The 14,231-nt window shown below is 40.6% G+C and overlaps 1 protein-coding gene across 1 annotated transcript; it reads left to right on the top strand.

Annotated features, from left to right (window-relative positions):
- Window positions 1-331: 331 nt before the first annotated feature.
- On the top strand, window positions 332-12,493 carry LOC110966582 (sorting nexin-1-like). The gene is made up of 15 exons (XM_022216001.2): window positions 332-460; window positions 2,935-3,865; window positions 4,228-4,367; window positions 4,630-4,705; window positions 4,981-5,024; window positions 5,306-5,447; window positions 5,551-5,629; window positions 5,807-5,882; window positions 6,121-6,234; window positions 7,595-7,688; window positions 8,172-8,377; window positions 8,565-8,708; window positions 8,987-9,067; window positions 9,162-9,233; window positions 10,004-12,493. The coding sequence occupies exons 1-15, from the start codon at window positions 332-334 to the stop codon at window positions 10,052-10,054; spliced, it is 2,379 nt and encodes a 792-aa protein (XP_022071693.1). The 3' UTR covers window positions 10,055-12,493.
- Window positions 12,494-14,231: the final 1,738 nt, after the last annotated feature.

Genomic DNA, 14,231 nt, shown 5'->3' with positions numbered 1-14,231 from the left:
CCTCCACATTACTGCTGAAACCACTGCATGGGTCCCATGACTGCCAAGCCCCGCTGGCTAGCTAACTCTGAAGCTAACCTGGCAGAGAAGGAGGACCAGGAAGTAAAAAGGCAGCGGCGGTTTGCACGTCCTCCGTGGCGTCTCTCCTCCTCCTGTTTGTTCGGTTCAGTTGCCCGAGGTGAAGCCCCTTCCCAGTGTGTAGCCCAACTTTAGCCTGTCAGCAGCAGCAGCGGAGGTAGCGTTAGCAGCTAACTCCAGGAGACACGTAAGAAGAGTGAGCGGAGGGGAGCAGTTGACGTTACCTCCCCTTGTGTTTTAAAACAGACTGAAGATGGCGACCAGCTCGGAGCGCAGTCCTCCTCCGTTCCCCGACTCCGAGGACCAAGATGTGCTGGACACCGAAGACGTCGCAGGCCGAGACAGTGATGAAGACGACGGAGGGGACCTATTCATGGGCTCGGTATGTCTCGGTTTAATTTCATGCTAAGCTATCCCGCCTCTGGCACGGCTAACTGTCGGTGACTTGCTGCAGAGGAAGGTGCCAACTCGTTAGCTAACATCAACGAAGAAAGCTAATGAGAAGCAAAAGTTTTAGAAGGTGCGAGCTGACATTTAACTATTTTACCCGTACGACAAACTCTAAAAGAAGAAAATAATGTTGACATAAGCGGCTGTCAGGTAATGTTCGACTCACAGCATTTACTGTAAGTTCAATGATCAAAGCAGTGTGTGTGGGTTCAGATGGAGACATTCAGTCCTACCTGTGTGCTCACAGAGGTTGTGCTGATCTGTGACAGGCTGCGAACGCCCTTGACTCCTATTGATTTCTTCCTGTAAGCTGAAAAGTGAAGTACTCTGGTCGAGATTTGTTGAGGAAAGCAGGTCACACCGTACTTCCTATTCATGTGGGTGTTTACTGTGAAGCTTATCGTGTGAAACTTTCACTCTCTCAGTTTATCGTGCACCAAATCTCAGGATATCTCCCTCAGGTTTCTGATGTGCAGACTGTCAGGCCATGCATAGGTAGAGTGGACAGCAGTCTAAGCACAGCCATCTGCAGATAATGAGGTCAGTGCGGTTTGACTGTTTACTGAAAGTTGGCACAGTTCACTAGAATGATTGCGCTGTTGCATCTTTATTATTTGATTAAAATTCAGAAGTCTACATTTTCAATGAGGGTTCAAAGCTGGCTCCAGCTACCTCCTGTCATGTGAGTAGGCTGTGGTCACATGGTCAGAACCCGGATGTTTTCCCCCAGTCAAAGTTCAGGGGAGAGATTGGAAAGTTGCTGTCTTTGATTTTTTAGTGCTGGACTGAGTCAGCACTCAGGATGTTTCAGTTAACAGAGCTCATAGCAGAAGTAATGTTAGGAAATGCAGCATAGGCCAAGGGATTCAGAGTGATCTCCTGCTTAAGGACACGTGTTTAATCTGTCCTTTACTCTTTATATTTTGCAGAGATGCTGTGTTAAGAACTATAGACTTAACATTTCTCAACAAGATAATAATTAGCAGCTACACCCAAAGCATGTGATAGAAGATTTTTATTTTCCATTTGCCAGTTTACTAGGGGAGTTTAAGAGTCAGTTCATCCATTTTTATGCCCACATTTTTATGGGGTTGGTAACTTAGACTGTTTTCAGTGAAGCTGAAGAAGGTGCCATATCTTTATAACACTGAACCGAAGTGGCCTGAAATGCTCAAACTGCACATGAGAGGTATTTGTAATGTTTTCTACGTTTACATCTAGAGTTGCAACATTAGTTGATTAGTTTTTGACTATCTTTATTTTGTGGTTTCGTTACACCTCTGTGACGGTAAACTGAATTGCCAAACAATAATTGTCAAAAGTTCTGCTCAACTAAAGGTGACATCCTCACGCCTTGTTTTGTTTGACCAGAAGCCCAAAAGTGCTAGTTTAAAAATGATAAAGAACTGAGGAAAAAGCAGCAAGTCTGTGAGTATTTAGACTTTTCCTACAACTTTGGCTTGAAAAAAAATTACTCAAACTGTTAATCAAATCACAATACTTATTCTTTTTCAATCACAATGGACAGGGAACAGTTTGATAATTGGTCTGAGTTTCTCCTTAAGTAAAAAAAAAAGGAAAATCTATCATGACTGTTTTGTAAACGTGAATATTTTCTGGTTTCTATACTCTTCTGTGACAAAAAAGCTGAGTATTTTTGGGTTGTGGACAAACCAAGGCACTTGAGAACGTCATATTGGGTTTTGGGAATCACTGAACTGACAAAACAATTAATTATTCGAGAAAATAATCAACTCCAGTGAAAATAATTGCCAGTTGCAGCCCTAAACTCGATCCAATTCAACAACACCGACATATATATCTCTCACTAAGTTAAATAAACACCGCTTTAAAATAGTTTGAACGAGAGCTTCACAGAGCAACCATTAGAAAAGTAGAAGGTGTCTGCTGCATTTGTCTTAGCTCGATCCACTTAATAAAACGGCAACTAAAAGCAATCCATTATCAATCCATTCTTTGTGAGCACTGACAAAACTATTTCTGAAACATAAGTGCTTCAGCTTGTTTTTGCTTTTCTCCAGTTACAAGCTCCTTACTTCTCAGTATTAAATGACTGGGAAACTACAGTCTTCGCTCCTAGTCCAAGGACCTATTCTGCTGTCTTTTCCCACTGGACTGATGAGGGTTATTTAAGTCTGCTGCTGCAACATTAACATTAACAGTAAATGTTTTGTGCCAGCATTTCCCACAGAAAGTGGCACTTGCATAGGTGTCATCTGGAGGCTCGGCACAGAATCACCTTCAATCAATTCAAGAATGTGTTGCAGGATTAGTTTAAGAATGGAGCTTGATATTGTTTCAGTGTTGTTTTTAGATCCATGTTTATGGTGTGACTTGGACCATTGTATAATAATATTTATAATGGTAATCCCCTCTTGTCTCCAGAGCAACCCTACACTGGCCGAAGTGGAAACCTTACTGGAACCTGCCCGTCAACCCAGTGACCTTTTAATGAATCCTCCCAGTGACCTCATGAGTGATCCTTTGATTGAACCCATCAGCAGCCAAACAGAAAACAAACCAGCGAGCGAAGCCGTGAACGAACCTTCGGATGATTTTGTCGACCTGACAAACAACATAAGCGCCACAACTGAAAGTGCCGTTGCTGAAATTCCTTTAGATGAACCCTCAGATGACTTTGTTGACATATTGGGAAGTGAAACTGAGGCGCAGAGAGAGGAAGTGGTGGTGACAGATGTTACTGTTGAAGCAGCAGCGGATAAAAGTGAAGTTACTAGTGGGGTTACAGATTCACCTGGTGATGGAAAAATAAGAAGCGATGCTGAGGAGGAGGCACAAGAAACTTCCGCTGCTCCAATAATCGACCTCGGTGCTGATTTGCCCGCCAGCAACACACAACAACTGCCTGTTAGCGACAAAATCGCCGACCCGCTGGTTGACCTCCTCGGTGATCCTTCACCTGCACCTGCTGCTGATGCCAAAAAACCGAGCGGGGCAACAATCGACCTGTTTGAAGACGAGGGGAGCGACTTATTTGGAGAACCACGACAGACTAAATCTGCCAAGCAGCAACAGAAAAGCCTTTTTGGTGAAGCAGATGAGGATCTGTTTGGTGAGCCGCTGGGAGCCGTCTCAAAGAAACCAGTCAGTAAAGAGCAGAAGGAGAAGTCTGTCACCACCAAAGCTGCTGCCGCTGTTCCTGCCGGGGGACCTCTGCTAGACAGCAGTCCAGCAGAACCTGCAGATATCTTCACTGAGGAAGCCGTCACCACAACACCCAGCGTCAGCAACACCAGCACTGTCAACTCCAAGACCAATGGAGTCCACTCTGAGGAGGAGGCAGATATCTTTTCTGGTGGGTGCCCCATTTTTATTCTTGCTTGACATTTTAAGTATATTGTTTGCTGTGAAATATTCTTAAAAGGCTCCAAGCTGTAGAAACTCCTGAATGGTTCTGTTGAGAAAATGCGAGAAAAAACTAACTCTGTGTTACTCCCAGATTAGCATAGATGGAATATTTGACTCCTGTGACCCAGCAGACGTCAACACAGCTGCCTGTGAGCAATGCGGATTTGTATCGGGGCTAATAAAACCTCATGTTTTATTCCGGTCAGCCCCACTGTATAAATTAAATAATGAGCCCTCCACTCATTTCCATTTACTGCAGCATGTTATGACCTCAGTCTGTTTTTTCTCTGTCTGTCTTGTGTAAAACAGAAGCCACAGTGGAGCTTTCTCTCGACAGTCCACGGACCGAGAGAAAGAACGACGTGACAGCCAAACCGTCTGCTTCCGCCCCCACCTCCCTGTCAGCAGCTGCCAGCCAGGCCAAGCCACAGTCTGCTGCCCTGGAAGAGGCATGTGAACGCAGATTGAAATTCCAAGTGTTACTGCAATCAGTAGCATTAGAGGATTTGCTATTCCTGCACATCATTTTATTCCCCCAAAATATTACAATTTTGAGAAACTGAGAGAAGATATGGTTATTTTTAGCCACTCTTTAACCAGTTGAACACAACTTTTCCTCAAGGACTTAGAGGTTTTTCTATATCTGCTGTTAGAAAATGAGCGATCAACAGAAGTACACCATCTCAATTTTCTCTTTCGGTTTGTTTTCAGTTGGAAGAAGAAGAAGAAGCAGAGCTGGACGACAAATTTGAAGTCCTTGTTTCTGTCAAAGACCCTGAGAAAATAGGTGAGGTTTAGTATTTTTATTACTACATGAATGTTCAAGTATACTTTTAAATGCAAAATGTTTGAGGGATTTTTGAATTTATTGCAAAGAGGCTACAAACTGCTTGAGCACCATGAGCATCAAGAAAATAAAGGTTATGTCAGTACTTTGTTCAATTTTTTCACACTTGTGAAAACACAGAAAGAATGGGAAACTAGTGATAAAGTAGCTAAGTTTTGGATTTATTTGTATCAGCTTTTGCCTCTTTTTTTTGAGCGTTTTTTTTTCTTCCTTAGGGGACGGTATGAACGCTTACATGGCCTACAAAGTATCCACACAGGTATGCACTTGTCAGCATAAATCATTTTGCTTGATCTGCATTTCTCCCAAGGAAGCCAATACAGTTACTCATCAGATGTACGGGAACAGTGTGCCAAGAGGGGAAGTAGTGCTCAGCGTGTTGTAGGAAGAACGCCCATACACCGAGCAAACGTGGATTACATCACAATTTTATTGCTGTAATTCACTAAACGTAAACCTGCTACTGTAGGCATATAAAATCCAATTATGTCATTCTTTTTCACTCCAAAAACTTAAAGCGGAAAACACTGTGCGTTTCAGACAACACTGCCCATGTTCCGCAACAAGACATTTACAGTGAGGCGACGCTTCAGTGACTTCCTCGGCCTGTACGAGAAGCTTTCTGAAAAGCATGGACCAAATGGATTCATCGTGCCTCCACCACCAGAGAAGAGCATCCTGGGTAGGCTGACTAGCTCTCCTTTCCTTTTTGTCTTGTTTTTATGTCATCTGTAGCTTGGTGTCTAATCTCCATCAGCTAAGAGAGTGAATGCTGTCTTGCACAGGGATGACAAAGGTGAAGGTGGGAAAAGAAGATTCTTCATCTGCGGACTTTGTTGAGAGAAGGAGAGGCGCTTTAGAAAGGTTAGAAAGATGAAATAATTCAGTTACAACACACACAGTGTACTTCCACTTGTTTTCTGTGTGGGGGGGGGATAAACATCTGTTACTCACCTCTCTACATTATTAAGTTGATATGATGTTGCAGTGTCTGTACATGCAGGAAATTGAGGCTTTTTTGTGTGTTTACTCACTGAACAGGTATCTGCAGAGGGTGGTAAATCATCCATCACTTATCCAAGATCCTGATGTCAGAGAGTTCCTGGAGAGGGAGGACGTAAGCCACATTTATTTCATTTTACACCTGGGTCACTGTGACTGCGCAAAGTCATTTCCTCATCAAATTATCTTTATTGCATTTAGAAATTGCGTTCAAATTGAGGGAGCATGTTTAGGAAGATGCATTATTCTTCTGCTGTTTACGTCTGCCTCATTCCTTTTTACATGTGAAGTTTGATCATATTTTTGAGTGTGATCTGCTCACAGCTGCTTTGTAACATGTGGTGTGTCTTCAGTTGCCCAGAGCAGTGAGCACCCAGGCTCTGAGCGGCGCCGGTTTCCTTAAAATGATCAACAAAGCAACAGATGCTGTCAGTAAAATGACCATCAAGATGAATGAGTCAGACGTGGTGAGTTCAGCTGCAAACACACACTTTGGCTGTTCACAGTGTTTTCTTTTCCAGAGAAGCTCTGATGCACCAGGTCATTTGTCCATCAGGAAAGCTCTCTGTTTTACTCTAAAGCGCTCATGTTCATTGAGTAAAACTCGAGTACCGACCTCCAGCTAGAGGCTGGTGGCACATTCAGGCAGATGCATGAAACAGCACAGTATCAAAACATAGCTTAATGTTTGGATCTTTATGGTTGTGGGATTTATGTTCAGTAATGCTGCTGTTGATGTCACACAAGCCAGTCTTCATTACCATAAGAGACTGACAAAAATATTAAAATTAAACTTTAAAGTTATAATGTTTGTGTACACTCCCATTCAAAAGTTTGGGATCAGTTAGAAATGTCCTTAGTTTTGAAAGAAAATCATTTTTTTTCAATGAAAATAACGTTAAATGAATCTGTAATACAGACATTGTTAATGTGGTAAATGACTGTTCTAGCTGGAAACGACTGATTTTTAGCTAATGATGTTGAAAGGCTAATTGATGGTTAGAAAATCTTTGTGCAGTTATGTTAGCACATGAATAAAAGTGTGAGTTTTCATGGAAAACGTGAAATTGTCTGGGTGACCCCAAACTTTTCAGCGGTGATGTGGAATGGGATCTTGATAGTGATGGAAAGTGCTTTTGTTTAAATACGATACAAAGGTACAATACAGTATTTCCATGTTATGCTACTTTATACTTCAAGTCCACTACATGTTAGTGGACACAATGGAAACTATAAGAAACTTTTAAAGTACTCCACATTTTCAAAGATTAAACCAGAGGTTCCTATTCTTTTTGACTTCCAACATCTTACAAAAAGCAGCGTGTAGTTGGGCTCACATTTCAGTTGTCTAATCTATTAACGATTCCACCAAATAGTTTTTTTTTTTGCCACAAAACATCACACAGTTTCATTTCAGTAAATGTTAAAAGGATCCAATATGTAAATAAAAATCAATGACGAGCTGAAAAAAAATCAGAACTGAAAGCAGATCTGTGGATCAGAACTTTTTTTTTCTTACCAGTATTGTATATAAAGTAGTTCAAACCAGCTCCAACAGCAACATGCTGCTGACACACTGATGCTTCACTGATAATCTTAGAATGGTAAAATATGTCAGTCAGAGGAACCAAAGAACTGCTTTTACTTTATACTTTACCTACAGTTTACTGCAGATCTTCATGTACTTTTACTTATGCAGGAGTTTTCACTCAGAACTTTAACTTGTAATGGAGTATTTTTACCTTTTATTTAAATACAGCATCTAAACGCTTATTACACCAGCAGACCTTAGTGCTGCCCTCATACTAACAACATTTTTTTCTTCAGTGGTTTGAAGAGAAGCTGCAGGAGGTGGAATCTGCAGACCAGCAGTTCAGGAAGCTCCACGCGCTGGTCGAATCTCTGGTCATCCACAGGAAAGGTTAGTCATCTTCTGTCCAGATATAAAGGGACGTTTCTAAACTTAAGCATCATTTATCACTTGGATGCTTTCTTCAGCTTTGATGTGTAGATTCAGATTTTATAGATTCAGATTTGTGCATTTTGTGATTGCAGTTTAAATGTTTTGATAGCTGATCTTTCATTTTGCAAAAAAACAAGAAAACGCTTTCAATTTAATGGGGCCACACCGTCATTCTTGATGCGGCCACTTAGGGATTCAAAACGTAGAAATTTAAAAAAAATCTTGCACATTGTGGCTTTAATGCTCATCATACATCTTCCCCCAAATGATATCCCCATAAAGGATCCCACCTAGATGTTTATCAGAAATTATAGTACACAGTAGTACAGCCTTTATTCTTCAGTCATGCCAGCAAAATATGTCACTCTATTTTTTTTTACCAATAAACAGTGTAAAAATTCTTCTATTTGCACTAACTTCTGACTTCCTCCTCCTCTCTAGAGTTGTCACTGAACACAGCAAGCTTTGCCAAAAGTACAGCCATGCTGGGCAGCGCAGAAGACAACACCGCTCTTTCCCGAGCTCTCTCCCAGCTGGCTGAGGTGGAAGACAAGATGGAGCAGTTACACCAGGACCAAGCTGCAAACGACACCTTCAGTTTTGCAGAACTGATCGCAGATTACATCCGTCTGCTGGGAGCCGTGAGGGTACTGAGACTATTAGCTGAGCCAGTTACTGGACGTCTAAGCTCCTCAATCTCATATAGTTTACATAAACAAAGTGTCCACTAACAGAGAAAAAAAATGACTCGTAGGGAAAGTTGTTTTGAAAAGGTTATGTAGCGAGTGGCCAAATGTAAACATGAATGATTCTCTGTGCGCTTGTGACCTGCAGGGGTCTTTTGATCACCGGATGAAGGTGTGGCAGCGCTGGCAGGATGCTCAGGCAATGCTGCAGAAGAAGAGGGAGACTGAGGCCAAGCTGCTGTGGGCCAACAAGCCGGACAAGCTGCAGCTGGCCAAAGAGGAGATCGCTGAGGTACGACACAGGCCAAAAACAACACAGTGAAAATAACTCGGACGACGCTGGGACGCCTTTTAGTTCCAGAGTTTGATGTGGTCTTTTCAAGATTGGAAACAAAGTCTGAAGAACTTTGATTTTCTCTTCCTGTTATCATTTGTAACGGAGAGCTTGATTTTAATCACCCCCATGGGTTTTGCTATGAACAATATCATGTATAGGGGTAAATGTGACTAAACATACTTGTTGTTACATTGAGACTCCACTGTGATCTTTTCTCCTCTCCTTGAGAACAGTGGGAGGCCAAAGTGACGCAGTACGAGAGAGACTTTGAAAGAGTTTCTGCAACTGTGCGCAAGGAAGTCGTCCGCTTTGAGGTACCAATGTTTGTCCTCGCCACCTCCACATCACTTATTGAAAAGCTGAAAATGTTGAAAATGATACACCTTTTATTAAAATTCTCTCCAACAGAAAGAGAAGACCAAGAATTTCAAAAGACAGATAATCAAGTACTTGGAGTCTCTGCTTCAGTCTCAGCAACAGGTGAGTCCCTCCAGGAAAACATGAGGACATATTCCAAAATACTATTTCAAATCTAAAAGAATCCTTGGCCATGTGACTGATGATATTATGCACAAAAACGTAATGAGCGCAACATAATTTGAATTTCTACTAGTAAAAAAATAGGCACAGTGACCAAAACCTGAGCACCTATGAGGTCAATCCTGATTATTAGGAATAAAAACATTTCGATATCAACACATCGACCAACATTTTGATGTTTGTGTTAAAAATATATTGAAAAGGGAAAGTGATGGAGCCTTTGTTTCTTTACTATACAGCTATGTATTTCTCAAACTAGTTAGCAACTTGCCATAAGGACTCTACTCAACTCTGCAGCACCATCTACTCAGCTCTGATATGTACTCTGCTACATGTACTGCAGACAGTGTTGAGAGTTTTGTACACGATTGACTGCACTGTACATAAAATATCCCCCAAAAAATTGTCTTTCAAAGTGTCAGGAGCCCAAAGCAGCATCCTCATAATGCTTGTTTTTCCTACCAACAGCCCAGAACCCTGAAAGGTTCCATTTTGTTTGATGTAAAACTGACAAAAAGCAGCAGATACTTAATGTCTGTCAAAGTTGTTTGTTGCTTTATGTTTATCTCGTTCAGATTATCAATTGTTTTTGCTCTGTGTTGACAAAGTGATTCAAAACGAGGAAGACTGCAGAGACATTCAGGTATGAAGTTCTTGTTATTATGACAGTGAAGCTCACACAGTTGTTTCTTGCTCTTGTGTTTCTCCAGCTGATAAAGTACTGGGAGGCTTTCTTACCTGAAGCAAAAGCAATCGCCTAATCCTTGAGCACCAGCCTTCTGGACGACAAAACAGGCTGCCTTTTTCTTATACACTTTACCTCTTTTGCCTTTCAAACCAAGGAAAATGCGTGCATTGTAAAGGGAGATACAATCAATCTGTTTTTTTTAATCACCTTTAACCTATAGCTCTGTATTCTATTGTATTAATAATTGTATATTTTCATTTAACCTTCCACAAATATTTTCTTATTAGATGAAAAAAGTTTGCATATACAAAGACATGGACAAACGATAAGAGAAAACGTGCAGATGAATGATTCCATTAATTTCCACAAGAGAAGAGAAATGAACCGAGTCCGTTGTTCTCAGGATTTTCTCCCTCGTGTGATCAGGAGCTCCTTCACATCAGCAGTGATTAATTGTTTACAGAGCGGCTTCTCTCTCTCATCAAAACATTGTGGGGACCCAGATGAAGAAAGTGGCCGAGAGTCTCACTCTGTTTCTTCTTATTACTCACTCAAAGGGATTAAATAACAGTTTAAAAAAGTAAGATTTATGAGCTCTTCCACTAGGTGGACGAAGTACTGAAGTACCAGCCATGTTTTATTTTGTTCTTTCAGATATAAAGTACTATGATACTGAGGGGAGGGTGTGGGGTGATGAGAGGCATTCACATAGCAGAGCTACAACTATGGTCAAGGGTTGTGTTGGAGGTCAAGGTTGTGGGTTTAATGTTTTCAAATTGATTTCAGTCATTGTGCAAACTTTATGTCTGTGCCTTCTAAATCAAATTGGTGTTTTGTCTCCAGACACCAGTTTGGGAGAAAGTTGTAGACACTTGTGAGCGGTGCAGAGGCTTGTTAACACTTCTACAGCAGCCATCATGTCATCACTGAAGTTTAGGAACCACAGTGGTGTTTTAAGCCCATTTACTACAAATTAAGTGTTGTTTTTTCTACCAGTCAGCCCTGCATGAAAATGAAACTCCACCTGCAGAGACTTGAAACCGATAATCTCAGTGAACATCATGTCTGAGTCTGTTTTTGTCAAAGTTGCATCACTGCTGTGTGGCAACGCTGTATGGTAAGTGTCAGTTAACATTTAATCAGGCATTGCCAAGTAACAATGACTAACTTTGGGGAAAACATAGTAAATGCTGACATGCCTACTGTATGGATTAGACAACGCAAGCAAGTTTCAAGTCTCAGCAAGTAGTTTCATAAGATGAAAGCTGACTAAAAGGCAGGGTTGTGTAGTATGGTTGGTAGTGATGTACGAGAATAATAAAGCTGCATATGACAGTCATTGTACTGAAGAATTATTCCCACAGTATAGTTTTCTTTAAAGGTACCTTTTGTGTTTGTTACTGATAGTGCTACAGGCAGGAGTGAGTTACTTTTTTCTTACATCATCGTTAACAAGTGCTGCCTAATTGTGATTTCTGCATCTGAAAGACACTACATATTGCATTGTAAGATTATTAGCATAAAGTAGCAAACATGTTGGAGTTTTTGTTTCATGGCAGATTTTTTGGAAAACGTGTACATTCAGAATTCAGACAAAATGGCAGACAGTAAATGTAGCGTTTGATTAGGATAGAAACATTGGCTTCAAAATCTTTACAAATAAAAACGGGAATGTTCGTAAGGAAGGAAATGCAATTGTTTAAAGGTGAATGTCAACTGTTGACAGAAAATACCCACATGGTTCCTTTAATTTATAACCTAAAGCAGACATGGAACCATCAAATATTGGGCATTTTTACTTGATGAATGACTTCAATGATCAAGTATTTAATATGCTGCTAATCATTTATGCATGAAACAATACTGACAGATTTTTAGTAAATGGGCAACAACATGATAAAACACTGGCATGGTCCTTTAAAAGCCGACGTGGCGTCATCATAGCTGGACTGATGATGTAGACATGAGATTAATGCCATATAGTAAACATATTTCCTTCAAGCCTCAGCCTGCAGTTTAACATGAAACGGTAACAAACCCTCGTCACAGCTTTGTGGCCGGGCTGCCATCCTGATTACAGCTTTAATTTCACATTTGCACATGCACATACACACACACACACACACACACACACACACACACACACACACACACACACACACACACACACACACACACACACACACACACACACACACACACACACACACACACTAAAGCCGTGCAGCGATGATGCTACACTGTACACCTCCGTTGTCATTAAGACTTCATTTAACTTGCAGACATTTCTTTGCACTGTTTTTTTGTTGTTGTTGTTGTTGCCAGTTAGATACATGCTCGACTTAAACTGCTGTTTCGACATCACTTCATTAAAGCTGGTTGTTAGTGTGGCCTCGTGTACTTTCACTTATGTGCAGAGCAATGTCCGCAACATGCACTGTGTCATAGAAAATTCTTTTAAAAACAAATCAATAAAAGTTGCACTGTTTACACTTGGAAATTTCATAAAGAACGTCTGACTTAAGTGTCTTCTTTCCCTATTTGAATCTATCAGTCAGCGCATTTAACAGTTACAGTTTTTAAATATAAGAAAACAGATGAATTTTGCTGGTGAGTAGAGAGCTTGTTTCACTGATGTTTAAGAAATGGAATTAGTTTGTAGCTGGGTCGTCCTCCTCCAGCCACTGGATAAAAAGGTCTTACATCGCCATCAGTGGGTGCCATTACAGGGTTTGCTTGGTCTGGAACAAGTTTTAGGTTGGAAGTACCTCTCAAAGTAACATCCACATGAGTAGAAGACACAGGTTGAGAATATTACTTGTAATGTATACTGTGTGCGGAGGGGCCACACGTATACGGTCCGTGGACCGGTACCGGACCGCCAGGGGGTCCGACCCGGCCCGTGGAGTACATCTACAATATCAAAAAATATTCAAATAATTATGACCTACATTACTACTGCATTCATTTGCTCAAAGTTAGGTTTTAGGTCTACACTGGACGGTTTTAGAGTAGAATATTACTCCAAACCATCCTTTAGGTCTACATTTAAGGTGGAATACTCCTTTACACCAAGATTTTTGGTCTACATTGAAGGATTTTAGGTGGAACATTCCTTTGAATGAACTTTTTAAGTTTATGTTCAAGGATGTTGGGTGGAATATACCATCAGACCAATCTCCAAGGTCCACAGTGAATTTTAGGTGGAATATACCATTAAACTTATCTTTTAGGTCTACATTCGAGGATTTTAGGTGGAATTTTCTTCCAAACCGTCTTTTAGTCTACATTTAAGGATGTTTAGGATGGTATATTCTTCCAAACCAACTTCTCAGGTCTACATTTCAGGTGGAATATTCCTTCATACTAATTTTTTTGGTCTTTGGTCTTTTTTCTAAATCATTCTTTTGGGTCTGAGTTTTAGGTGGAATATTCCTTTTAACCAGCCCCTCAGGTCTCTTTGAAGATTTTTGATGGAATACTCGGTTAAACCAACATTTTAGGTGCATGTCCAGGGATTTTTGGTGGAATGTTCCTTTAAGGTCAATGTGCGAGGACCTTGTAGGTGGAATACTTCCTGAAACCAACCTTTTAGGTCAACATTCAAAGATTTAAGGTGGAATATTCCTTTAAACCAACCTAATTTTCATGTTTTGATCAAGTGAGAAACCTCAGTCCAGACTCTTCATAATGACTGCTGTTATTTGTTTAGCCCAGACTAAATGACAGAAATCCACAACTGTAATTTTATTTCAGGACTCAGTTATTAAATGTCGAAACAATCCATGTGACTCTAAAAACACAACAGCTTTACAAACTCTAACACTAAACTCTCCACAAGGATCCAAAATAAGTTGGATTTCTACATGAGAGCTTTAATTATTCTTCATCTACTTCCTGAAAAGTTTGGTCAATAAAAAAGACAAAAACTAATATTTTCAGCTAAAGACAGACTTTGTGACTTTTCTGCTCACATGTTGTGTTGTTGTAAACTTACTCTTTCAAATAAATGTCCGCCTAATGCCCTGGAAACCAGCGTTTGTCCTTTTTTTGTGCCTTTCCTTGGCGACCTGAGACAGACGGTCGTAATGTTTTTTGAGCAACACACCATATTAGTGAAGGTTCTACTATGAAACCAGTTTGACATGTTCAGGTGTTCTTTGTGTGAAAACTCAGACATTTCAGGTATCAGAAGGTGGTTTTCAACTTTCTTTGTTAACTTTCTGTTTCAACTTTAAACTAAATTTCCT

Source organism: Acanthochromis polyacanthus, chromosome 8 (genome assembly GCF_021347895.1).
Source record: "Acanthochromis polyacanthus isolate Apoly-LR-REF ecotype Palm Island chromosome 8, KAUST_Apoly_ChrSc, whole genome shotgun sequence".
NCBI lineage: Eukaryota > Metazoa > Chordata > Actinopteri > Pomacentridae > Acanthochromis > Acanthochromis polyacanthus.
The sequence above is the reverse complement of the archived record's forward strand: the minus strand, read 5'-3'. Positions and strand labels throughout refer to the sequence as shown.